Source organism: Ostrea edulis, chromosome 6, assembly GCF_947568905.1.
Source record: "Ostrea edulis chromosome 6, xbOstEdul1.1, whole genome shotgun sequence".
NCBI lineage: Eukaryota > Metazoa > Mollusca > Bivalvia > Ostreida > Ostreidae > Ostrea > Ostrea edulis.
Window position 1 is genome coordinate 42,950,986 of NC_079169.1, and position 27,239 is coordinate 42,978,224.

General features: G+C 35.0%; 1 protein-coding gene across 2 annotated transcripts; it reads right to left on the bottom strand.

The window, feature by feature from the left end:
* Positions 1-653: 653 nt before the first annotated feature.
* On the bottom strand, positions 654-25,958 carry LOC125648434 (uncharacterized). Of its 2 annotated transcripts, XM_048875550.2 has the most exons (4): positions 25,868-25,942; positions 25,301-25,384; positions 25,131-25,218; positions 654-2,027 (listed from the first exon to the last, which is right to left on the bottom strand). In XM_048875550.2, the coding sequence occupies exons 1-4, from the start codon at positions 25,881-25,883 to the stop codon at positions 1,463-1,465; spliced, it is 753 nt and encodes a 250-aa protein (XP_048731507.1). In that variant the 5' UTR covers positions 25,884-25,942; the 3' UTR covers positions 654-1,462. The 2 variants fall into 2 exon arrangements, with proteins under 2 accessions (XP_048731507.1, XP_048731508.1); XM_048875551.2 differs by lacking the exon at positions 25,301-25,384 and having other exon boundaries at positions 25,868-25,958.
* Between the last annotated feature and the right edge of the window lie 1,281 nt (positions 25,959-27,239).

Here is a 27,239-nt window from a genome sequence, read left to right on the forward strand (position 1 = left end):
CTTTTCTTTTTGCAATTTTGTATACTGATTTTGAAAAAAACAATAAACTTCTGCAGAAAGTCATGTGTTCTTCTTTTACTCAAATCCAAATAATTAAAAATGCTTAAAAAATTGGCGGCCGATTTGATGCTTTGCATCAAAATTATCTTGTAGGGATTGTTGAGGGATCGGGAAGTTTTGCCCCTGTCTCCCCGCCACTGTTCTACCTCATGTGACAAAGATGTAGTAGATGTTGCTTATGACCAGACAGTCGTTCCAGCAAGGTCACTTTAAGAAATGTCCAAGTCATGATAAACTTGTAATGACCAGTTTAACTGCACCCCGTAGGGGCATTTATCTACCTCTAGTTTGTCATTAGGCTCTCCCTAAATGCATACTATGCCACTTTAAATTTGAAGTTTTTAATGCCATTTGAGGAATCTCATGCAGACATATGTGTAATGAATATGAATGCACTCGACCTTTATATGGCTATTTAGAGGACTGTTCTCTATTCTATAGTTCAAATATGGATTCTTTATACTTACATACTCGTATATCGTGAAGTTCCATTTTCATTATCAATAGACCTTTGATACATATAAATTGTCAGTGAGCCCACTGTCGAGCCACGTGATGTAGTTTCTATCGAAGAGCTATAAAAATAGTGTACATGATAATATTCAAATATTTAATCTATATTAAAGTGCAAACAGATATATATATATTAACATGGATAAGGTGGCTCACTACACCTTGAAAGAGTTTATCAAATCAGCATGATAGATATGATGATATGTAATAAGTACATGTCAAAAATGCAAAAATTAAAAAAAAAACACCATGCAATTTTGGAGAAAAATGTTACCATGATTTCAATAAATATAAACAAAATGTCGACTAGCGGATTGGACTGGGATCTGTGGGTCAGTAATCCGATACCTTGTCCAGTGAGTGACGTACATATATGTATATGTATACATATGCATGTACATCGATCTGTGGGTCAGTAACCCGATACCTTGTCCAGTGAGTGACGTACATATATGTATATATCGATCAATACAAGTAATGTGTGCTGGAATATGTAGCATCACTGAAGAGACATTATTTGTCGAAATGCGCATCTGGTGCATCAGAATTGGTACCGTATAAGTTTTACATATGAAGAATGGTAAATTTCAAAGTTGAAGAAGTGCGACCTTTGATAAAATTTTGCCAAAATTACACAAGGAACTAATTACATCCACAAAATAATATTTCTACTCTTGGTTCTATATAAACAAAATAAACTTGATATTGGTATAAATTTCCATATGTAAGTGGTTATTTTTTTATGTTGTGTGAAATCATTGGAATAATTGGTAATCTTATGCCGCTTGGACACCTCAAAAATTGACAGGATACTGTCCATGTATAATTAGTTGGTCATCAATTAGTGTCAAAATATTCTTCATAGATAATAATGATTTACAGGTCTTGTTCATATCGAGATGTCTAGATATGAAAACCGATTAGTTTTGGCATTGATGACATTTGTACATGTGGGAACTGTTGAAATGGCGTCTTCATAGCTGGCGTCTTTCGTACCATCATGTGAATCGGGGAGGTCTACAGAGAATGTTGGCTCGGTTTCTGTCAAGTCCTGGCTTTGTGTATTAATTTTTGTCATGTTTTTAACCATTTCATACTCGTAATCCGGATGCAGAACGTCTTTTTGAGTACACGAACCACTGACGTCATAAAAGCCGCTGGCGTGATTGTCGAGTTGGCAGTAGGACGAGCTTTGGTTGGTCTCTGTGAAGCATGGTTTATGTTTTCTTTGCGATCTAAGCAAATCGTACTCCCCTGCCTCCAAATCTACATAGCAGTTCTCTGAGTGGTCCACCAGGGCGTAGTTCTCGTGGTCCTGTGCCACTTCCTCCGAGTTGTTATTGGATTTCCGTTCGTTTTTATCTCGTGGTCGTAGATAGATGCAAACATCCTCGCGATTTATATGAAAGCTAGCACCATTTCTGATGGGTCGTTTCCTCTTTTTCTTCGGAAGTCTATCAAGTAAAGGAATTCTTTAAATAATGCACATACAAAAATTGAAAAAAATATACACAGAATACATAAATGGTAAGTGTTCTATAGATAAACAGTGGAATATGATATGATCATCAGCTAAATCTTTTCGTTTCATGAATATACGTCTGAACATAAGAGAAAATACAATTATTCAATTCAGTAGATAAGACATCATCACTCCAAAGTAGAAGATGTGTGTCAATAATAACCAAATCATTTAACCTTAGCAATCTATCCATTAATTTGTATCTTGCAATTGAATATTTCTTACCAATAAAAAAAGTGATATGCGTCTTCACGCATGCCACTAGAACATAATGGAGAATCAACAATATTGCGTCTATAGAGATCATAATTCTGGTCTTATGAAAGTAGTGTACATTTTTTAAAGAGTGTTTCTTCCTAAAGTGAACTTTAAGTTTTTAAGAAGACCTAGTTTTTAAAGTATTTATATACTGGGACCAGCCCAAATCGCATGAAACAAACAGTCCTAAATGTCTGTGCACTGGCACATACTCCAACTGACAGCCTTGAAAAAATAATTTCGGAGGATCAATGTTCTTATTCAAGGAACAAAAGTAAAGCTTTAAGTGGGATTAAACTTTAACAACCATTTTTTTTTTTTACCATTCATCTGGGACGCTAAGGTCCTGATTTAAATAAGTGAATTCAATTTCATTTAAATTCTTAGATGCATGTTGAATTGAGTTATCATCAGCAAATAATCTACAGAAAGACATCCTATTTTCAGCAACACCATTAACATAGATTAAAAATAATAGAGGCCTTGGGGTACCCCTGCATTTAAACTTGCACTTGAAGACAATTGGTCTTTGTACATAACTCTTTGGGTTTGGCAAGACAGATAACTACTAAACCACTGAAAATACTGCCTCTGATTCCATAAGTATGTAGTTTAAATAAAAGACCTTTGTGACAAACTCTATCAAATGCTTTAGATAGATCGCAGAAGACCATACAACAAGATTTCCCATCATCGATACTTTTTACAATGCTATGATAAGTCCCTATCATTTGAAGAACTGTAGAATGACCGGGCAAAAATCCTGCTTGATATTTGTAAAATAAATTATTTTTGTGAAAATAATTGTATACATGTTTAAAAATTATTCTTTCCATAACTTTGCTAACACAGCTTTAAAGGGACACTGGTCTATAATTGCATGACAAAGACGGGTCATCCTTTTTAAAAAGAGGTAAAACATGAGCCACTTTCCAGGATCTTGGAAAGGATTTTTCACGCTGAGATTTATTGAAAAGCATACAGAGTGGTATAGAAATAGTTCGTATTGTTGACTTCAGCATTCTATGACTTATACTATCGGGTCCAATAGCCTTGTTTACAGGGAGAGCGGAAATTCTTGATCGATAAAAATATCATTAAGACTGTCATTGCATAAGGAGTATAAGTTTGGTAGATTTTGGCCTGTGTCATCGATATCTGATGTTGAAGAAAAATATCTATTCAATACTTCTATTTTTTCTTTATCTGAAAACGCTAGCATATTGATACCATTATCGGAAATAAATTGTATAAGTGGAATATCATTATTTGCTTTAATTAACTTGAAAAACCTCTTTATTTAATTTCCAATATATTTTAGTATTATTTTTTGAGTGGTCGTTTAGGTGTGTTGTTATTGTAGTAGTTTAGAATAGCATGGTATTTCATGTTATTGACCTTATTTCGAACTCTCCTGTAATTTTTCCAGTGCTCTTCCTTTTTTTGATTTTAATGCTTTTTGACATAATCGGTTTCTAGTTCGGATTGTTTTCCTTAACATGGAATCGAACCACGGTTTATCGTAACTGTTTTTTCAGGAATACTTTCTCGCACAAAGAATAAAAATTGATCTGAAATTTTTTTTGTCGCAAATTCTATTGAGCCTGCGTCATTGATAATTAATTTCCAATCAAATTCTTTTATCAAATTATTTAGTTTATCAATATCGGCATTTTTATATACATGTACCCATATTTTGCGTTCATAAGCACGCTTTAAATTATATTTTAACGAAACTGATACATATGTGGCTTTATGAATCCACGCCGAGGGTTCCCGATTCGACGACATTTAGATCGTTTGTTGTTAGAATGGGATCAATGAAGGCTATTACTGGATAATATATTTCGTACGGGATGATTACGTGGGTTATTTAGAAAGTCCATATTGAGATCTCCTACAATTATGATATTTTCGCTTATTTCTTGGACCTTTTCAATGTACCACGACAGACTTTCCCAAAAACTGATACCGTCAAGCGCTTAGCATTTAGAAATATTTACATTTCCTATATTTGTACTTTCGATATTTTACCAATTGAAATGATCGTCATTTTCTCCTGAATATAAACGATGTACGTATTGATCTTGCTAACTTTAACGGGTGGGAATATTACGACAGAAATGAAAGTAAGATGTAAATATGAAAAAAAAACCCCACCAAAACAACTTTTCATAGTAAAGCCTTAACTCGCTTCACGAAGTAAGCAGGCATAAAGCATCACAGTTCAGGCCCTCGTGTATTTTCAAAAATGAAATTCATCTCTTAAGTGAGAATCACGGGTCTTTCGGATATGACCTTAAAATTAAAAACGGAGGTCCCGTGTCACGACAGGCGTAGGCACGTTGAAGAACTCTCTCCGGCTCTTGGCGTTAAGTATAGGTTTAAATATATGGGCCGTGGTACTTCACTTATAGCTGGTGACGTCTCACCACAATTTCCCCCATGGAAGTGCGTTCCATCTTATGCAATTTTTCTCCTTCGTCCCTATATTTTCGATATTTTGAACGAGTGTGAAATTTCGTTGTGACGCCATTATTAAAATCTTGCCTTGTCTCAACGTTAGTAAATAGTTGGAAGTGCGTGTAGAATCTATACTTATAAATTAATAAATTTTGCCAATAAACTTCGATACGCTTGCTCCAGAGTTACTGATTGCACTTTTAATATTTTTCATATGCGAGGTGAAGTCCGTAAGTTATAATAGAATCTTACTTGATTAGTAAATATCGCAAAATAAATTAAAAACCTACTTTCGTTTTCTATAAACTCCCCCGAAATAGCAAAAATGAGAGTAGAGTTGCGGGACACGCTAAGCCTTTTCTCTCATCGATAAATCTTTAAATACGAAATTCATTTGATATTTTCGATCTTCTTAATTTTTTCCGTGATTATAGAAGTCACTGTTACGAATATTTTTGTAACAATTTTTAACAATTACTGATATGTACAAACGTATGGATAAACACAAAAGAAGTTTTTATTTTGGTTGAACATGTTTTGTGATGACACAGATCTTGAAAGTAAGTAAAAAGTCGAAAGCTGTCCAATATGTCAGATATCGAATGGTCCGGGACTGTTCTGGGAAGTTTTCGCCTTATAACTTTAAAATTAGAATATTTTACAAAAATTAGTTTGTACACTACCAATTCAATTTATTGGATCTCACCACCATTATGCATTGGTATACATTTAGTAAGTAATACATGCGTGTAATAAAGTATTTATCAAGTTTATAGAAAAAACATCTTGTAATTATTAATGTGAAGTACGGGCATTCTAGGTAAGGGAGCACATTTTATTTATTTTCTTAATGAAAGTACAGAGTTTTCTCAAAAAATAGTATTTATTGTTAGACAAGACTTTTTATAAAAAAAAAAAAGTAAAAATGTTTTTAATTCTTATTTGTTTAGGTGATAAAAATTTCATTCTTTGTTCTTGTATTGCATCACAGTTGAGTACATAATGAAATTCATCTTCATCTCTTGTAAATTACAGTATGTACTACCTGACAATGTCCAAGAAATCAGACCACTGTTTACAAAACTTCAATTTTTCTGTTTGTCATTCATATTGTGCATTGTGTTTTCGAGTATTGTGTTTGGCGAGAAAAAACCTCGACTTGTATTCATGAATAATTTTGCCCTTAAATTGTCAATCTACCATTAGAAAAACATTCGCAATAATTATAGCCGACCATTCATTCTGTCAACTGTTTGATATTGCATTGGTAGAATCATTATGTAATTTTCAATACGGAGAGAGATCATTTATGATACATAAGGAACATTTAATTTGGAGCTCCAAGTGACTTCCTAATAATCAAATTTTAGTTACTGTACATGATATCAATAAAAATAACAACAAATGCACGCAATTTTTGAAAAAATGTTTTTAAATTCATTTGAATTAAAGATATCGTTCATTCAATTCATGTGCGCAACAATTCAAACACGCAAAACCTTGGCACAAATCATCCTTAGATGAAATGTTAATATGAAAGGCCATACCTGTCTTCAAGGGCATATGATAGTTAATGAATTTGGAGTCAATATTGATAATTAAGTTTGATAATTAATGAATATTTTGTCTTAACCTTTGAAAAGTTTTTTTTTGAACCAAGCTGTACTTATATAATTATAGTTTTGCTCAAGCTTGTTTATTGCTAGGAACATCTTGTTTGTGATTTCCCGCGCTTGTGCGGGGTTTCATCAAGTGTACAAAATAAAGTATTTTATGTTCTGCTTTCTATTTATTTATAATTTAATTCTTATTGTATCCTTGTCTCTGATTGGTCAAATTCCAATTGAGGAACTCAGCAGAGCCGGGCGCTCGCGAGTGCTCGCCTCAAACACCAAAGGATTATCCTGGGAATGTTCGCGGTCGCCCGCTCTGCTGACCAGGCCCCTGGTTTGGTATGGGACACACCCCCTTGACAACCAGATGCTGGAACTATTTTTTTCTCTCTCTAAATTTATATCGCAGCACTGTTTTCAGCCTTCTATGCAATAGAAAGTCAACGTGTACAATAAGTTTCTTCGGTTTGATACACGTATTGTGTTCTCGTTGTCAATATTAGCATCTACTTGTACGCAAATCACAGCTGTAAAACATCTTTCTCTGTATGATGGTCGAATAATAAAGTAAAACAAAGATATTATATTCGAATTAATGATTTACCAAGTAAGCACTGCCCTGTTCATTTTGAAATACATTTCTCACTGGGGGAAGGGGGGGGGGGGTCATTGTTTGATCTGCCTTTCAACAAAACAAACAAAATTCATACGTCACATTTTATCACATGACATCAGTCACATTGACATGTGGATCGCAATTTGTCACTTGCTTATATACATATTTTCTTGTGTTGGATTTACCATTAGCAACAACGTTGCAAGCAATAGTAAGTTTTCATGTAGTAGAAGTTTTCACAGAGTTAAAAGCCACAAATTATTGCATTTTCTGATATTTGAAGATTTATTTTGGGTAGGCCTAAAGGCTAAACAATGCAATTTCCCGTATTTTCTCAATCTATCGGAGATGAGTGACTTCAAAGTCGATCTCTATCTCTGAAGGGCAGCGAAATACGCCTTGCATGCATAGTCTACACATATTTTCTATCATGACAAACTTCACCTTCGATACAATATTTTGGTAAATAGGCTAGGCTCCGTAGAACTAAGATTAAAGATGGCGACCTTCACAGCTAGATGCTTCGTCGATGTTGCTAAGTGAATCAATGCGCGGCTCAATTGACTTGTATTTTTCCGAGTTTAATCAGTTTATGTACATTTTGATAAACGAAGGTTAGTATCTTTGTCTCTTGCGTTAAATTATAATGTTTTACTTTAATTCTGGGACAAATCATACGAGTATAACCTGGTTTGGGTCAGTTTACGCTTTTTTAATAATCCGCTTAGCGGATTATGAAGCGTAAACTGACCCAAACCAGGTTATAGTTCGCTCCAATGATTACGCAATATTGAGTCACGTGATTTGCTAAACGATGGGGACTACCCATAATGCTTCCGGAAAAATGTCATCGTCACTGCGGAATACTTACATGTAACTGACAACCCCGTAGATAAAACAAATGAATAGTTTGGAAAGTACCACAAATGATTTTAAATTCCAGACAAGCTTTCCCATACCTTCGTACGTTTTGTTGTGGATAATTGCTTGATTTCAAAGAAAAACAATCGCGGCTATTCGGCCCGTCCGCGAAGCAAGGTTCTAAAGGTTACACGCATGTAATTTAGTCAAAATCAGCAAAAGAAAAAGAGATAATCTCTATATACGTTCACTGAAATTTTCGTGATCCATATGGGCGCCGCCATTTATTTTTTCATTACCTGCTTCAACAGTTATTCGTGTTTTATTTTGAATGCCAATAATAGAAGACTCTGACGTACAATTCTAATTTAAACACTCAGTTTGTTCAAAGTGAATAGTATAATTATCATTGTAACAGGTTTTAGCACATAAATACATATAAAACCGTAATACGACTAAATAGATGAACGAGTTCATGAGTTTCTTTGAATAAGAATATACGATAAAATTACTGTTACTTTTTTACCATTTTGAATTCATTGGTTAATTTTGTTTAGTTTTAACGGCCTTTTTCATTGCATACGGAATGTATTATTGTTGTTTATAATTATTTGCTTTGAAAAAGAGAAAAACGTCGAGGCTAAATGTGACGTCACGATGCACAGTTTACGTCGCCTTGCGTTTTATTTCCCGCGTTCAATGAATAGGCGGATCCCGTAAAACTGTTGTCCCCATATAAACCCCTTTAATACTGAGATGTTACTGGGTGTTTAGCGCAAGAAAATTTCGTTCAAAATATATATATTTAAATGAATCATAATCTACCGTACTTAACGGAATTATGATTAATACTTGGGACACTCCAATGACCATTACATTCTTCGCTCGGTCCAACGATCACACCGTATACATATTAGCGAGCGAAGCGACGCGACGAGCTAGCTCCAATGATTACGCAATTGAGTCACGTTGTTTGCTCTTCATCAGCTGAAAAATGATGGGAACTACCCATAATGCCTCTGGAAAAATGTCGCCGTCACTGCGGTATACTTCATTGACAACCCCGTTGATAAAACAAATAAATAGTTTGGAAAGTACCACAAATGATTTTAAATTCCAAACAAGCTTTCTCATACTTTCGTACGTTTTGTTGTGGATAATTGATTGGTTTGAAAGAAAAAAATATCGCAGCTAATGATGACGTCATAATGCCCTGTTTACATCAACCGCGTTATATTTCCCGCGTTAAATGAAATGCCTAAAGTCGTGTTGTAAGATGTCATGGGTCTTCGCTCGTCTCAACGGTCACACCGTATACATATTATTTTTACGCGTTAAATGAATTGCCCCAAGTCGTGTTGTAAGATGTTATGGGTCTTCGCTCGTCTCAACGGTTAGTATTATAGCAAGCCCCTAGGAGCTGCTTAATAGTATATACATGTACATGAACAACACAGCGATAGATATGACGAGTTTCTCAGCCAAGCAGTTCAGTTAATTGAAACGTCCAGATTCTAGACCACATCAGGGGATGTCCATAATTAATCATCCAATTATCATGACCAGCAATGGAATAAAGCTACAAAACCCAGACTTTATCATGTTTCACAATGCCAATAGTACTGGAAACATAACCATTAAAGTAAACTCACTGAAGGAATGAAATAATCAAATATCGTTGTACAGTATACCATGTATTTATGTTTGGGTCAATACCCCCCCCCCCCCCCCATTTAAAAAAAAATGTTTATCAACTTGTGTTTTAGGTATATGATATAAACAATATCACACTCTAATGTTGATCTCGGACCTGGGATTGGCCCTCGAGTGATCTCGGCCCGAGCCCGTAATACAGAGGAATGGTCTTCATCATAAAACAGAGGAACGGTTATCATCATAATACAGAGGAACGGTTATCATCGTAATACAGAGGAACGGTTATCATCATAATACAGAGGAACGGTTATCATTATAATACAGAGGAGCGGTTATCATCATAATACAGAGGAACGGTTATCATCATAATACAAAGGAACGGTTATCATCATAATACAGAGGAATGGTTATCATCATAATACAGAGGAACGGTTATCGTAATACAGAGGAATGGTCTTCATCATAAAACAGAGGAACGGTTATCATCATAATACAGAGGAACGGTTATCATCGTAATACAGAGGAATGGCTATCATCATAATACAGAGGAACGGTTATCATCATAATACAGAGGAACGGTTATCATCGTAATACAGAGGAATGACTATCATCATAATACAGAGGAACGGTTATCATCATAATACAGAGGAACGGTTATCATCATAATACAGAGGAACGGTTATCATCATAATACAGAGGAACGGTTATCATCATAATACAGAGGAATGGTTATCATCACAGAGGAACGGTTATCATCATACTACAGAGGAATGGTTATCATCATAATACAGAGGAATGGTTATCATCATAATACAGAGGAACGGTTATCATCACAATACAGAGGAACGGTTATCATCATAATACAGAGGAACGGTTATCATCATAATACAGAGGGATGGTTATCATCATAATACAGAGGGATGGTTATCATCATAATACAGAGGGATGGTTATCATCATAATACAGAGGAACGGTTATCATCGTAATACAGAGGGATGGTTATCGTCGTAATACAGAGGGATGGTTATCATCACAGAGTATGGATTGTATATTCGATGTCCCCTTGTATTGAACTGCCACCAGTAACACAATCGATAGTTACATGATATGATATTCATTAAAATCCCTAAGTGATTGAATGTTGTTAATTTGTTTAATGAAGATCTTCTTGATGATTAATGATCATTTTAGAGAACAGTGATTTATTCATAGCTTTCTTAGTTGACCAATGCAACCACATGTCTCTACAGACACCCCTTAGTTACGACATTTATGCTAAACAGATGGGAAACGGTAAAAAAAAAACTTACTTTAGTATAAGGTATCATTCCCTAAGCAAAGAAAATAGCAGCATCAGATCTGTAAACATTCCCGTTCATACGATGACGCCACGTAAACAAAGTTCTACAACTCTTACAAATTATATGAAATAATGAAAACGGGCGAGTTTGGTAAATCCGAAAAAATAAATAAAAATAATTCAATTATTTCCAATTTCAGTATTAATTAGCAAGCCCTTAGGAGCTGCTTAATAGTATATACATGTACATGAACAACACAGCGATAGATATGACGAGTTTCTCAGCCAAGCAGTTCAGTTTCAAGCCACAAAACACAGACTTTAGCATGTTTCACAATGCCAATAGTACTGGAAACATAACCATTAAAGTAAACTCACTGAAGGAATGAAATAGTCAAATATCGTTGTATAGTATACCATGTATTTATGTTTGGGTCAATACCCCCCCCCCCCCCATTTTAAAAAAAAATGTTTATCAACTTGTTGTGATTTAGGTATATGATATAAAAATATCACACTCTAATGTTGATCTCGGACCTGGGATTGGCCCTCGAGTGATCTCGGCCCGAGCCGGGCTCGGGCCGAGATCACTCGAGGGCCAATCCCAGGTCCGAGATCAACATTAGAGTGTGATATTCTATATAACTCGTATGACTTGCCCCAGAATTAAAGTCATTCCTTAAATATACTCTTCTCATATTTGTTTCCTGTGTAACGTTTTGAACTATTTCTATATTTTGCCTATTTGTGAACTGTGCTATTTAAGCCTATATATTAATTTTTCTCTCTCTAAAATCCCACATATCACGGACAATTTAAGGAAATTGCATTCAAGGAAATACATGTACATTGTACATATAGACATCTGACAATAATCTTGAAATGTATCAAATTATCAGATCATAATCTAGAATTACCGAAATAGTTAAATCAAAGTTAATCCCGAAAATGTTATCTCTGTCTACAGATATTAGACGCAACATTTGCAGATGAATTCCATCTGTTTTTCATAAAATGAGAATAAATTAATTTACCTAAATATTCATTCATGAAGAATATGTGATATAAAGTACTGTCAAATGACCTCGCTAAGTACAACATTTTCAACAAACAAAATCATTTGAAGCTGTGAGTTTTCGGGTCGTATGGGGATTTAAAGAGCATTTCAAGGTGTGTTTGGACACAAGTATAATAGGATGAAATGATAGGAATCTTTTGATATTGAATTTATGAGACGGCAATGCAAGAATATAACGATGTAAGGCCTCAACCGTGCACATAATTTTGTTTAACAAGGAGTGGATCCGTAGCTCTCTGATCTGTCCCAATATTTTTTCAGAGAGCTGCAGCTAGGTCACAACAACCTTTTATCATTTCTGAAGATTCTATGACTCCATCAGTGACTGTGTGGTAAGCGACCAAGGGTATCCATGACTCGCTGAGTGACTGTGTGGTAAGTGACCATGGGTACCCATGACTCTATCAGTGATTGTGTGGTAAGTGACCAAGGGTACCCATGACTATCAGTGACTGTGTGGTAAGTGACCATGGGTACCCATGACTCGCTCAATGACTGTGAGGTAAGTGACCAAGGGTACCCATGACTATCATCGACTGTGAGGTAAGTGACCAAGGGTACCCATGACTATCAGTGACTGTGAGGTAAGCGACCAAGGGTACCCATGACTCTCTCAGTGACTGTGTGGTAAACAACCAAGGGTACCCATGACTATCAGCGACTGTGAGGTAAGTGACCAAGGGTACCCATGACTATCAGTGGCTGTGAGGTAAGTGACCAAGGGTACCCATGACTATCAGTGACTGTGTGGTAAGTGACCAAGGGTACCCATGACTCTCTCAGTGACTGTGAGGTAAGTGAATAAGGGTACACTTGACAAGTGACCAAGTGGCGATTAATTAAGTGATTGATTTCTGCAAAAGAATTGGCGTCATTCCTCATTTATGCCTAATGATGTATATGTTCATAACATTTCCTATTTTCCAAGAGGCCCAAGGACCACAACAAACAAGAGGCCCAAGGATCACAACAGCAAGAGGCCCAAGGATCACAACAAACAAGAGACACAAGGATCACAACAAACAAGAGACACAAGGATCACAACAAACAAGAGGCCCAAGGATCACAACAGCAAGAGGTCCAAGGATCACAACAGCAAGAGGCCCAAGGACCACAACAGCAAGAGGTCCAAGGATCACAACAGCAAGAGGCCCAAGGACCACAACAGCAAGAGGTCCAAGGATCACAACAGCAAGAGGTCCAAGGATCACAACAGCAAGAGGCCCAAGGATCACAACAGCAAGAGGCCCAAGGATCACAACAGCAAGAGGCCCAAGGATCACAACAGCAAGAGGTCCAAGGATCACAACACTCATCTTAGTCACGGTGGTCCTGCTGTTCATCAGAAGAAAATTTAAAAACAAAAATTTAACTGTCATTATTCTCACAAAATGTTTGCCCCATCTTATGACTCCAACCCTAGTGTTTTTACCCTCTTTATTCCCACAAATATTTTGAACGCATGCCCCACTCAAGTCCAAATGGGGTCTTGACTTTCACATAGGGATGCATCAATATCAATATTATGACGTATTCATGTATTATATAAAATTTGATCCCCAGTTCTATCTCCACTCTAATCCCAGAGTTCGTGATTTGAAAAAAAAAAAATGAATCCAAAAAATTGGAAATGTTTGCATATCTTAAAATCTGATTTAGTATGACCATGCGATTCTCGAAAAGAATTCTATAAAATTTCCATTATATATTCTCACGTAAAACTATCCCTCTTTTAGTCCTATCTTAGCCTTAGGGGCCATGATTTAATCAAATATGAATATGCAATACATTGGAATGCTTGCATATTAATGACTTATCATGGCAAGAAGATCATGAGAAAAAGATTTTTAACGATATATATTTCCACGTATTTCATCCCAATCTACTCCCGGGACCATGATTTAAACAAACTCGAATCCGCACTACCTGAGATTAATTGTATACTAATCATGACATTGTTATAATTGAGATTTCAATTGATCAGAATTGAATCAGCACTACCTGAGAATGCTTGCTTGCTAATGTGACTAATCCTGGTCCCGCTGCTCTTGAAAATTCTAAAAGATTTTCTCCTATATGTTCTTTTATTACATGATCGAATGATATTGAGCCCTCCGAAGAAATCCAAGAAACTAGAAGAAATAGAGCGTTATATAATATTCACCTGCACGTGCTTTTCAGGTGAATATAACATTTGATTTCTCCAACATCAGACAAAAATTAAAAAAATTGATTATTAGTTCACTTGAGCTGAAAGCTTTTCTAATCGCCTGTTGTCCGTCGTCTGTCCGTCTGTAAACTTTTCACATTTTCGACTTCTTCTCCAGAATCACGGGACCAATTTCAACCAAACTTGCCAAAAGCATTTTTGGGTGAAGGGCTTTCAAGTTTGTTCAAATGAAAGGCCATGCCTCCTTCAAAGGGGAGATAATCACAAAAAATGCAAAAATAGAGTGGGGTCATTTAAAAATCTTCTTCTCAAGAACCACTGAGCCAGAAGAGCTGAAGTTTACTGGAAAGTGGAAATGTACATGAAAGCTTCCTGAGATAGTGCAGATTCAAGTTTGGTAAAAGCATGACCTCCGGGCGTAGGATCAAAGTATTACATACAAACATATATGGGAAACTCTTTAAAAATATTCTTCTTAAGCACCACTGGGCTAGGAAAGTACAAATTGACATGAAAGCTTTCTGACATAGTGCAGATTCAAGTTTGTTAAAATCATGGCCTTTGACGGTATGATGGAGCTACAATAGGGGATCAAAGTTTTACATGCGAATATTAAGGTAAAATCTTTGAAAATCTTCTTCCCAAGAACCACTGGGCTAAGAAAGTACAAATTGACATGAAAGCTTCCTGACATAATGCAAATTCACATTTGTTAAAATCATGACCCCCGCGGGTAGAATGGGGGCCGCGATAGGGGATCAAAGTTTTACATACAAATATATAGGGGAAATCTTTAAAAATATTCTTCTCAAGAATCACTGAGCCAGAAAAGTTTACATTTACATGGAGTCTTCTTGATATAGTGCAGATTCAAGTTTGTTACAATCAAGACCCCTGGGAGTATGATGGGGCCACAGTAGGGGATCAAAGTTTTACATGCGAATATATAGGGAAAATCTTTAGATATGGGTCAAGGTGACTCAATTGAGCGATGTGGCCCATGGACCTCTTGTTTTAATAGTGGGCGTCCAATGAAAACTCGTATCTTTAATAACTTTTGACTAGGTCTTGCAATCATAACATCGCTTGGTATTTTCCTTCAAGTTGAGATAAAACGGACAAGGCCAAGTGATGTTCTGATGGTAACTGTAGGTCTTGCAGAAGACGAAAAGAAATGTCAGATAGGTAAGGAAAACATTCTCATGTAGCTAAAGCATCTAATTGATCTAAATATGTATGATATAAAACCAGTTACCCCCTTCCTCCATTCGGTCATGGTTTGAATAGTTTTGAATCTGCGGTACCTGAGGATGCTTGCATATTGATATGACTAATCATAGTCCTGCTGTTCTTCAGAAGAATTTTTGAATTTTTTACCATATATTGGTATCTATCATGTAGATTCATGGCCCCACCTACCCTACAGGGTCATGCTATGAATAAACTGGAATCTGCATTACCTTGGGATGCTTTCCTTATCAAGATGAAATTATACCGTAGCTGTTTATCCATCAGAAGATTATTAAAGGCTTTTTTTTTAATAATATAATTTCCCATGTAAAACTTTGATACATCATTATGGTCTCCCCTAAAGACCTAAAGAAGGGTTAAAGAATTTGCACTTTCTGACGATACTTTCATATATATCAGTATGATTAATCTTGACCCTATTGTTTTAAAGAAAAATATCTAAAGTTTTTCCCTATATATTTCCATATAAAACGTTGTTAATGTGGCCCACCCTACTCCATGGCCATGCTTTGAACTAATTTGAATCTACACTATCTGTGGATGCTAGGATATCAATATGACTAATCATGACCCTGCTGACAAAGAAGATTTGTTCTATATACATGCATATCCACATAAACCTTATTCCCCATCCTACCCCTAGGGGCACAGGCACTTGTTTCTGTAAAACACTTACGACCTCTGTATACTAATAACAACACAAGGTACCTAGCTTCAAATGACACAGAATAGCACCCCCTGAGAATGTCGGCCTTTTGAGCTTCCAGGGAATATGCTATGTAAATGTACTTACTACCGTTCTCTTGTACAATCATTCAACTAAAAAACCATGTATGGCATGACTGCATTTATTGCCTATTATCTCCGAAAACTGCAACAAATCATGGGTCTACAGTTCGATTTTCCGTTTTATACCACGAAGTGCTATGTACTGATACCGCACAGAATGAAAATTGTATATTCGTTGTGTTGAAAAATAAAGACTCATTGTTTTATTATCACAATAAATTGATACGATGTTTATTACCAAAAAATCTTGAAAATATTGCTTTGTTAACAAAATAAAAATTTTGAATTGAAGACGCTGTACGCTATTTTTAGTTACTCAAAAAACCCAAAGCTGTTCGTACATTTCGGGATTTTACATGTCGTCAGAAGATAGAAGATTTAAAAATATTTTCGTGTCGGAATCATTTCTGATGAAGATAATGAAATTATGACTTACTGTAAATACAACTTCGTTAACTGATATGAGAAATATTTCTGCCAATTGCATGTTTCATGCAGATCTATGGAAAATCAGAGAAAATACAGATAAAAGATTATTTGGAAGTATGCAAAACAGAGCAAGGAAAGTTTTTTTTTTTTTTAGTGAGTGTTATTGACTTTGTGGTATGTATTGATGTGACAAGTAACTGTTGTTACATTGAAGTTTTATGAAACCCACCATAAGTACCAAGAACGCTGCAGGCTCATATCAATGTTTTTCGGAGGCGACTGGCCAACCTTTTTAATTAATTGACAATGAACATTAACTGTTATTTTCATGCATGCAAATGAAGATATATTGCGAGAATGGCCCCTCCACTATTTTTGATAGTACTATGTAGTAGTGAATGAGAAGATATTAATGCATGTAAGCTTGAAAGTTATATATCGAAGCCCTGGAGCAAAGAATGACCCCCCCCCCCCCTCCCAGCCTGAGGGAAAAAAATTTAATCTTCATTATACCATGAAGCATCCACATTTATAAAAACCTTTTCTGTCCCAGTGGACACTACCTATAAGCAAAACTTTATTCCTCTGTCCCAGTGGACACTACCTATAATCAAAACTTTATTCCTCTGTCCCAGTGGACACTACCTATAATTAAAGCTTTATTCCTGTCCCAGTGGACACTACCTATAATCAAAGCTTTATTCCTCTGTCCCAGTGGACTACCTATAATTAAAGCTTTATTCCTGTCCCAGTGGACACTACCTATAATCAAAGCTTTATTCCTCTGTTACAGTGGACACTACCTATAATCAAAGCTTTATTCCTCTGTTACAGTGGACACTACCTATAATCAAAGCTTTATTCCTCTGTTCCAGTGGACACTACCTATAATCAAAGCTTTATTCCTCTGTCCCAGTGGACACTACCTATAATCAAAGCTTTATTCCTCTGTTCCAGTGGACACTACCTATAATTAAAGCTTTATTCCTCTGTCAATAGTTCCTGCATCATGTGACAATTTTAACATCATATAATACCTGTAAACTGCGAAACGAAACAGAACAAAGTCTATATAACGAAAAGAAACCGAAAAATACAGCTTAAAGTAGGGGTCTAGTAGCGTGACGTCATGTCCGGATCGAACTCCAGTATTGGTTCACGTACTATTATTATTGGGTGGATTTATACTGTTTTTACATTTACCTGGATGTTTTTTAATTTAGTAAAATGAATACAATAACACTCCATCACTTATATTTAAGTAGACTATGGATCCAATCTTCTTTCCATTTTTTGTCATCTAATTCACACATAAAACCAGAGGTACATATTTGTTTAATTGATATACAGGCCGGGGTATTACATGTTAAAATTATCTGTAAATTAAAAAAAATTCATGATATGCAATCATGCACTTGTGGAATTAAATAAAACAATTCTGCATTTGTTATATATTTGTTATCTTGTTATATATTTGTTATCTTCTGTTATGTGAAAATCATCTTCAAAATGGTTATTTTGGCCCAAAAATGTAAATATAAATTGAGATGCTGTGAAAATATTATGCTGAGAAAGGGCAGATTTTTTAAATGTATTTTAACAAGCATTCATATATGAACATAATATGTGAGTTTGAATGAAAAATCACAAGTCAAATTTTTAAAATATTCATATTAGTGGTGTTGCAGTGCCGTATTTTTGACTGCCGAGGGCCTGTATTGAGTTCAATTTTGTACCACCATTATTAAAAAACATGAAACTATGTTAAAATTTCACTTTTAATTATTTAGTTAAACATATTTATTTCATATTTGAGGAAAAAAATTGCAGCATCATACCTCAAACAAAATTTTATGGACATATTCTAGGACTTCTTCAATGAATTCTGATATTGCCGTTTGACAAATGGGGGTACACGTAATAAAAATACCATAATTTACTCATTATACTGACAACCCCCCATTTTTTTGTTTTTATCATACCCTGAAATGAACAATCTAAGTATCTAAACTCAAATTTTTGAGAAATCACAAGTAGGTCCAGGACTAGGGACCTACCTTAAAGGATTTGTTTATCATATTTGTCTTTTTAATAAAATGAATTATCGGGAAATAAAGAACTAGACAGTGTCTACTACAAATACTACTATCTAGATCTGCAGGTTTTAATTCGCCGTGCTCGTGTCCTGGCACACGTCTACAGAACATACACTGTTGATGTAATGAGTTAGAGAGGAACCCCACCAGTCGACAAGTCCAAGTATATTATTATCGGCTGCAACAGCGGTCAATCCATTTGATGTGCGTTTGGGAAAATGAGTTTGGTAGAACCATTTTTTGTATATAACATATGTAGTAGTTCTATAAATAACATTTATTAATAAGATATTATTGGTTACGAAGTTTTTTACATGACGTTCTCCACGGAATGTAAGATATCAAAATACTCGTTAAGAGTTTCAAGGTATTCAGTAAAGGTATATATGTCATATCAAGCATTATTTTTCGATATTGGAAACCAGACCAAAATTTTGTTTGTTTGATAAACTATGTAAAATATCTGATAATTTCAACAATTTAGACAAATTATTAATCGGTATTAACGAAATACTGCAAGGGGAATATGAGATGTTCTAATGCATATGCATGAAGAGTTGACGTTTTTGGTGGATGTGCGCAAGCGCGCGGGAAAGTATTATTAGAAAAATTACCCCCCCCCCTTTTACACATCCATCGCTTAAGGTGGTTCAACCTTCCTCATTCTCTGCCTGACTGTCTTTTATCGGGGCGATGCCCCGTCAACGTGATCATAAATATTTCGGAATGGAACATTCGTTATGGATCCGACTCGGAGAAAAAAAAAGGACTAAAATTTTCAAACTTAACGTAAATCGTGGTATCTTGTTTAGAAAAATGTACAAAACAATGTAAGAAGCAATAATTTCTTCCACTCCCGGAGAAATAAATGACAAAATCTATTGATTTCTTGAATTACTTTATTGGGAGAACTTAATTTTTTCCCCAAAACCCTTAAAATATGCGTCATTTCATTAATTTCACCTCATAAAAAATGATAGAAAATAGTACAAAAGACTAAATAGGAGATATATTTCAAGCCCTATAAAATCTGTAAAATCCAGGAGCTTCCGGGGGCTTCGACCCCTGGGCCCCCACACCCTACCTCATAAAGTGGCGCCCCCCTCCCCGTAACCGCAATTTCTGGATCCGCCCCTGTATAGTATTGATTAAATAAAATGTAAACTGGATTGAATATGCTAAAGTTGCACTCACACGTACGCACCCACCCACATCAAAAGGTTTATATAAGATGATTAAAGATGTACAAAAACGCTAGCTTTAAAACCACACTAAATCTGCAAATGTATTTACACTGCAAATTTCATGTTTGTTTTGGGCATGCTAAGCAATGTTTTTTAATGAGGTCCTAATCATCCAATGGGCTGACCAAAATGTGCGGAGTAGTAATGAAAGACTTAATTAATGATATACTTAATTAATTATATACTTATTAATGATAGACTTAATTAATCTCACGTAGCGGAGTAGTAATGATAGATTTAATTAATCTCACGTAGACAAGTTAACTAATTATTGTAATCAGTGTGAAAATCAACTATTTAGTTAATTTTCTATTCTATATCCAATAAACAATAATATACTTTCTTTGTTGTTTTATCGGGTGATGGAGGTAGCTAGCACTGCAGAAAAATTTCATAACCCGCGTAAACAAATGTTTATGTTCATATTTTTATGTACATTTTAAAATAATATATATACTTGATCTACATGTAAGTACTGAAATATCATATAGTTGACCAACGGAACAGCCAATGCAACCTTTGACCTTGACGACGCTCCATATTTGGTAATGATTACGCGGACAGTGGTAACTAAACCAACTCTGACCACCAGGTATCTTGATTACAGGAGCACGCCACCACTCCCAGTCTTTTATCGTACTTTTGCTAGTCCCCTAGCGGGATTGAAATTACGTCTACAATGAGTGTCATAAATTTCCTTTTTGATTTTCAAAAATGAAATTTATTTTATATTTACATTCTACTTTCATTTCTGTCGGAATTCCCAGCCGTTAAATTCATCAAAATTCATAATTCTCTCTAGAGAAGTGGACAGGCATAGCCTACATCCTTGTAGGCTATGCCTGTCCACTTCTCTAGAGAGAATATAAAATTCATATGCGCACTGTTCACATTTCCTCATGACTGTGCTGCAGTTGACTATCATTACATTAGGTAAAGATATCAAAGACAACATTGTAAATGTAATATTGTAGTGTGAATGTATCAATTTTGCTCGACAAGAGAAAAATGGTGAATAGATGAATAGATTCTCATATTTTTAGAAGAAATATCTCCATAATAATTACAATGTTTTACAATGTTTTGCCAAACTCTTTAAGAGAAGAACAGATATTGGTATAATGCGAAACATAGTCAAAACGAAACGAAAGCAACGAACCGAGCGAAATTCAAAGAAACGAAATAAATAGGTTTGAATCAAACCCAAACTAAACGAAATAAATCGACACGAAGTGGATTCATATAAAATAATGCTAATACATAAGAGCAACTGGACTAATCTGAGCCTATTTTAGCCACAGGGGCTAAGGCCGTTTTGGGCCCGAACTCTGTGATACCCCTGTGATTTTAGCATTATCTCACTCACACATCGTTGATTGTATATGTCAACCTAAATTTTGCGTATGTTGTGTTCCTTTCTTTCTTTCATTTTTTTTTACACTGGAAATTAGGAAATAACTACAATGAAAGCTCAGTAAATAAACTTTCATATTTACGTTTTATACTTTGAAGACAGCTGTTTCCGCGTAATTCCGGGGACTTTAAAGACCCACAACTCATTATTTGGTCTAAAATCACCAAAGACCCACAACTCATTATTTGGTCTAAAATCACCAAAGGTACATATATGTACATAAATTCGATTATATTTCATACGGTTTCATCTAAACTTGTTTCGCATTTTGCATGTTTTACACACGACCGAAAACACGTTAAGTTCCATTCTAGTAGAGGGCCAGAGACATTTTAAGTTAAGCACTAAAACTGGTTCGTTGTCACGACTTCACAGGGGAGGTTAAGGCAATGTCCGTCTGGTGTCAGTCAAAAAGTACAAAAAGTTGCACGTATTACGTAAAATTGCAGATACAACATTTAAAAAGTATTGATTGATGAATAGATACCAGGGTGCAAAGACATTATTGTCATTGCAAATAAGTATTCTCAATTTCTCATCATCAATTAATTAAAGGATCACTTTCATAGCATCACATGAAGAATGGGTACATTTTGAACGAGTTACACAATTTACAGAGTTTTGCAGAGAATATGGATTAAAAAAAATACATTTTATAGGCAAAATGTATATAAGATACATAATGTATATGATATAAAAGATCTTATGTCATACTGTCATTTAATTGTGTTATATCGTTGCGTTCCTCTTCTTACTCTTGTAAAGTGCCTTAGAGTAATTTGTTTTATATAAGGCGCTATATAAATTTTATTATTATTATTATTGTTTTGAACATATTTTATCGATGAAATCAAAAGGATTGGGAACAAGTTCTAACAACTTACAAATCCCTCTCCTAAAACATTACAATATGTCATGCAAGTTAATAATTAACAGGTAAAATGCACAATGATTAAACGAGTCTACAAGTTCTTCTTTAAATTTATGAACAACTGAAAAAAATATTTATATTAGTTTGCAGAGGCAAATTGACATCACCGCAGTAGAAATAATTAAAAAGATTTATTGTAAAGGAAAAAAACAAGTATTGTAGAAATAATTCTTAAATGCGCGATATTATCTATGAAGTACTTGTAAACTACTAATACATACTTAACTATACGATTATATTAAGGAGACAGCTGTAATAGATATAACAAGAAGTATATGTTTTTCACTATTCACAACATCTTTTTCACCATGAGGTTAACAGTTAGGATTACTGTTAATAACGTTGCTAAGGTATACAACGTAAAGTTAAAGTAAAGGACATATCTCATGTTTTCAAAGTATACAATATTACATGCATTTTGTCTTCTTTATGCTTATAGTAATTAATTCTAATAGTTCGTTCGCCGAAATTTTGCGATAATTAACCACAATACAGACTTAAATCTAAGCCCCGATTTCAAAAAGTCAAGTTAATTAGGTAGGTAGTCACGTGGTACAGTGACGTCACATGAGCCCTTCGGATTGTGAAAGTACTGCGAGATATTATTAAAAACTCAACTTTTAGGGGCCTAATTAATTTACCATGGGCAACATTTAAATCGATGTTGATAAATTGTCCGAGTTTTATATGTGTTCGCCACCAGTGCACACATATAACGATGTAAATACCCAAATATAGCGAGTAAAGCGTGTATGAAATCGGCAAAATTGTGAGTAAATAATGTTTATATGGGTCGCTGTCTACAAACTGTTTGGGGATGTTATTCCTTTATACATCTGTAATTGGTGCTGTTTTTCTAAAATAAACAGTGCAATCATTATTTATTTTTGGATTAGACAAATTATGATACGTTAAATTGTTGACAACTAGGCCCTATGCCAAGCGATTGTCACGCGTGCATTTCGGAAAGAAAGAAAAAGACAACACACACACAAATCAATAAAAATATTCAAATTTAAAGTGGTAATCACATTATTTTATTTTGATAAAGCAATCTTATTACTATTTTTGAATTGTGATCTGCACGTCTTTAGGAGGTACGAAGTGGGAGCACGGCGTTATAGCCTACTGACGCACTCAAGAGACTACGAGTTCAATAAAGAAATAATTTTATAATTCAATTTAAAGTTAGGAAATACAATATTCTATTATTTGTATAATTTAAAGTTCAATTATTTTGTATCTTAATTTTTTGTTGTTGTAAATCTACCAGTTGGTAGAAGTTACATTGTATCGTCGATATATGTTGTTACAAGGTGAAGGTCAGTTGATCCGAGTGTGTATTGAATTTGAAGAGCAAAACAGAATGTATGCTATAGGCCTACCAGTGCTTATAGCTTCGATATATCCATTTTCTCGCAGTTTATCAGGGTCTCTGTCCAAGCGATGTTTGAAAAGGTGACTGGGTGTGTTTTTTAAGGTAAAGTTCTTGCTCCAACAAAAAAATTATCCACGTCTTTTTTCTCGTACCTTCCTTCGAAAAATTGAAAAATACTCAGTCTAAATCCTTTCTACCGACAACTAGTACACCCGAGCACGGCACAAAACATCTTAATGCATTATTATTTACAAGCCCTTAACGTGACAATTGGTTTTTTGTCGATTAAATCTAATCTGTTTATGAAATGGCTAATAGATGTTTTCAAACCCGAGGGCGCATATGACGTCACACAAAATGGCGCGTAAACTAGCGAAAGAAAATATGCATATCGCAAGATTTGAATTTCATCGCTTTCAAACTCGAAAACTACGCAAAATATTTCATTTAAAACACATTTAAAGTAGTTTTAGGCATAAAAAGAGTTAATTTTGCTGAAAAAATGAAAAAGTTTAGAAACATGCGTTGTGTCCTTTAAGCTTTATGACCTACGATCCATATACATGTATTACGTGTAATTATTTTAGGCCTATATTCTCTTATGATTTTGCTCGAAATGACACTACAAAAAGGCAATGGATTTATGATCTCGAGTACCACTGCGGCGAAAATCAATAAATTGAATAAAAAATAGCTTAAAATACCCCATATCCATCCGTATCATCGAGAAATTAAATATATCTGAAAACTGACTGGTTTGGGTTCCATTCAACCACGTGGTAATGTTTGCACGCCTTAGGCGTTTATCTATATAAAAAAATAATAGCACGAGGTCCAAGCAACTTATAACATTATACCCCCTCCCCGACCTGACAGATCTGGGGTGCATAAATGATAATTACTGTAAGATACTATAGTATTTATCGTATTACGGGGTGGTTGGGGGGGGTGGGGGGGGTGGTTGCACATACATGTAGGCACCTGAATTGTGGAGAACTTGTATATGTCTTATATACATACCACCCCCCTTTTAGAAAGCAATTATTTTTATACAGAACCAATAATTTATCCAAAATATGTTATTTCCCCACCGATCACCCTCATAAGTCGTTGTGAATAGTCAATTTTTACTATCTGTAAGCCTTTGAGATGGCCACTTGTGAGATACTAATATATATATACATGTATTTACAGAAAGTAAAAATTGACTATTCACAACGACTTATGAGGGTGATCGGTGGGGAAATAACATGTTTTGGATAAATTATTGGTTCGGTATAATAATAATTGTTTTCTAGAAGGGGGGGGGGGTATGTACATAAGACATATACAAGCTCTCCACAATTCAGGTGCCTGTGCCATTACATAGTACTAACTATTCATAGAACAATACATTAATATGTATTCATGAGGTAAAAAATTTAAAAGTTTAAATGAAATCAGACAATTTCATAATTTTTAAAAAATGGAAACAGAATTTTGAGGTACCTGGCCTTCATACACATGATGACAGTCAGGATTAACATGAATGAAACTATTCCACCGGTGACCCAGGGCAACGGTTCTTTCAAAATGTCTGAAATTTAGAAACAGTAATTTAAGATTCTTGAATAGACAATAGTTATGAACACTAATCTTATCTGAAAGACTAACTATACCTAAACACACGGTTGTCATCTCATATCTGCTGGTCGAAACTATTTTGTCGCTGTTAGAAACTGAGGTCGACGAATCAGTTGTATCTGTGCAATTGAGGTATGAAACAAAATGTAAACAATGAAGAATTATATGCGTTTTGCTAACCCCCCAACCCCCCTCCCTTCCCGGACTTCCTCCCCTTGCAAATATAACAACAGTCAGGATAAGTTACATATGTTTCCGTAAAGAAATTCAACAGTGATGGTTCTGTAAAAGATACGGGTAAAAGTAATCAGTGAAAACGCGTCAAATAAAAGTGTATAGAAAAAAATGACATTGATTGAAAACTGTCAAACCATTAGCATAACGCAGAATAATCACATGCAGTGAAACATAATGTATACACAAATCAAATACACAAATCAAATACACAAATCAAAACATAATGTATGTACACAAATCAAATACACAAATCAAAACATAATGTATACACAAATCAAATACACAAATCAAATACACAAATCAAATCAAATACACAAATCAAATACACAAATCAAAACATGAATATAAAATTTATGTAGAAGTACCTGAACCAACTGTCATATCGAAATCTGCAATGGCGAATTTCAATCAGGAAATTTTATACGTTGTACAATATATACGGAACGTATTGAATGTATCTTTGTACTTCCTCATTTGATTTCAAACTTTCAGATTAATGGGGAAGTATTAATAATCATATCAATTTTAGAGAAAATATTAAATGACTGTGCGAGTACAGGATAGAAGTGAACGAGCGTGGAAAGGTAGATTAAACAAGAAAATGATAATTAGCGTCGATAACATGAGGTGGACTACTAGGCTGACTAGAGCCACCTGGCGCCACAAAGCGAGAGGAGATATAAGTCAAATTTTCAAATTGAGCTAATCCATTATACAGATACTTGTATTCATATACATTGTATCAATAACATTCATTTAAGTTTCCAATGAAATATTTGTGCGAGTCTAACAATTCAAAAGTATATTCAAAATTCTTTTTATACTTATGCTTATGTCTCAAATACTATTGTTATGGAAGCGCGTTTTGAATATTGTCTGCATTCCAATGCGTGGTACTTTCATTCTCAATGTTTTTGCCTTTGATATATGGTAGCTATTTCCTCATGGATATGTTAAACAATGCGCGTATCATTACAGCTATACTGTTTTATGATATCTCAGAATGTTTTTGCTATATAAATGTTAGGTGAATAAATTTGCTATTTCTTCTGGATTTAAGGAATGAATATATTATCTTTTCGCTGGATGGAGGTATTCCATGAAAAAAAGAAGACGGAAAACTGCATCATTGCGCGTAACGTCTTTTTTTCTTTCTTTCGTGGAATACCTCCATCCAGCGAAAAGATAATATATTCATTCCTTATCATTAAAATATGTAAAGCATTGAGTTTGAATGATAAAACATGATATGATTTGAGTTCAATTAAAGATTTATTCTTGAACTACATTATATGACGCTTCGAAATTGGCGTAGTAATTTATGAAGACATCAACTGAAAATCGGAAATGGCGGCTTCCACGAAATGTTTACTTTTGACTCACAAACGGGTTCCCTATGAACTGAAAGGTGCAGGTTTGAAAGGATGAGTTAGAGATGAATTCTGTGGATAGAAAATTGCTGGAACTTTGCTGGCATTCACCTCAATGTTCGATGTCGGTACGAACTATAAGCGTGGAACATGTGCATGATGTGTTATGCGACCAAAGACCAGGCAAGTAGGGTTCTTTTGAGGGTTTCTACGGTTTCCAGGGGGACGAGTGAGTGTTGCAGAGGGTCTTGCAAGTTTTGCTAGTGAATTACTACGGCATTGCTTTGATGGTCACTGCAATCCCTGTTATAACTTTGTACGGACGAGGCGTTCCGATGCCCACTCATGAACATAATATGTCGGAGTT

Bases quoted from the DNA above. Each gene is read 5' to 3' on its own strand.
- LOC125648434 (XM_048875550.2), bottom strand. The intron at 25,219-25,300 runs GTATAGTTAGTC...TCTAAATTTCAG, and splicing joins GATGACAACCGTGTGTTTAG to ACATTTTGAAAGAACCGTTG. The intron at 2,028-25,130 runs GTACCTCAAAAT...TTTACTTGATAG, and splicing joins ATCATGTGTATGAAGGCCAG to ACTTCCGAAGAAAAAGAGGA.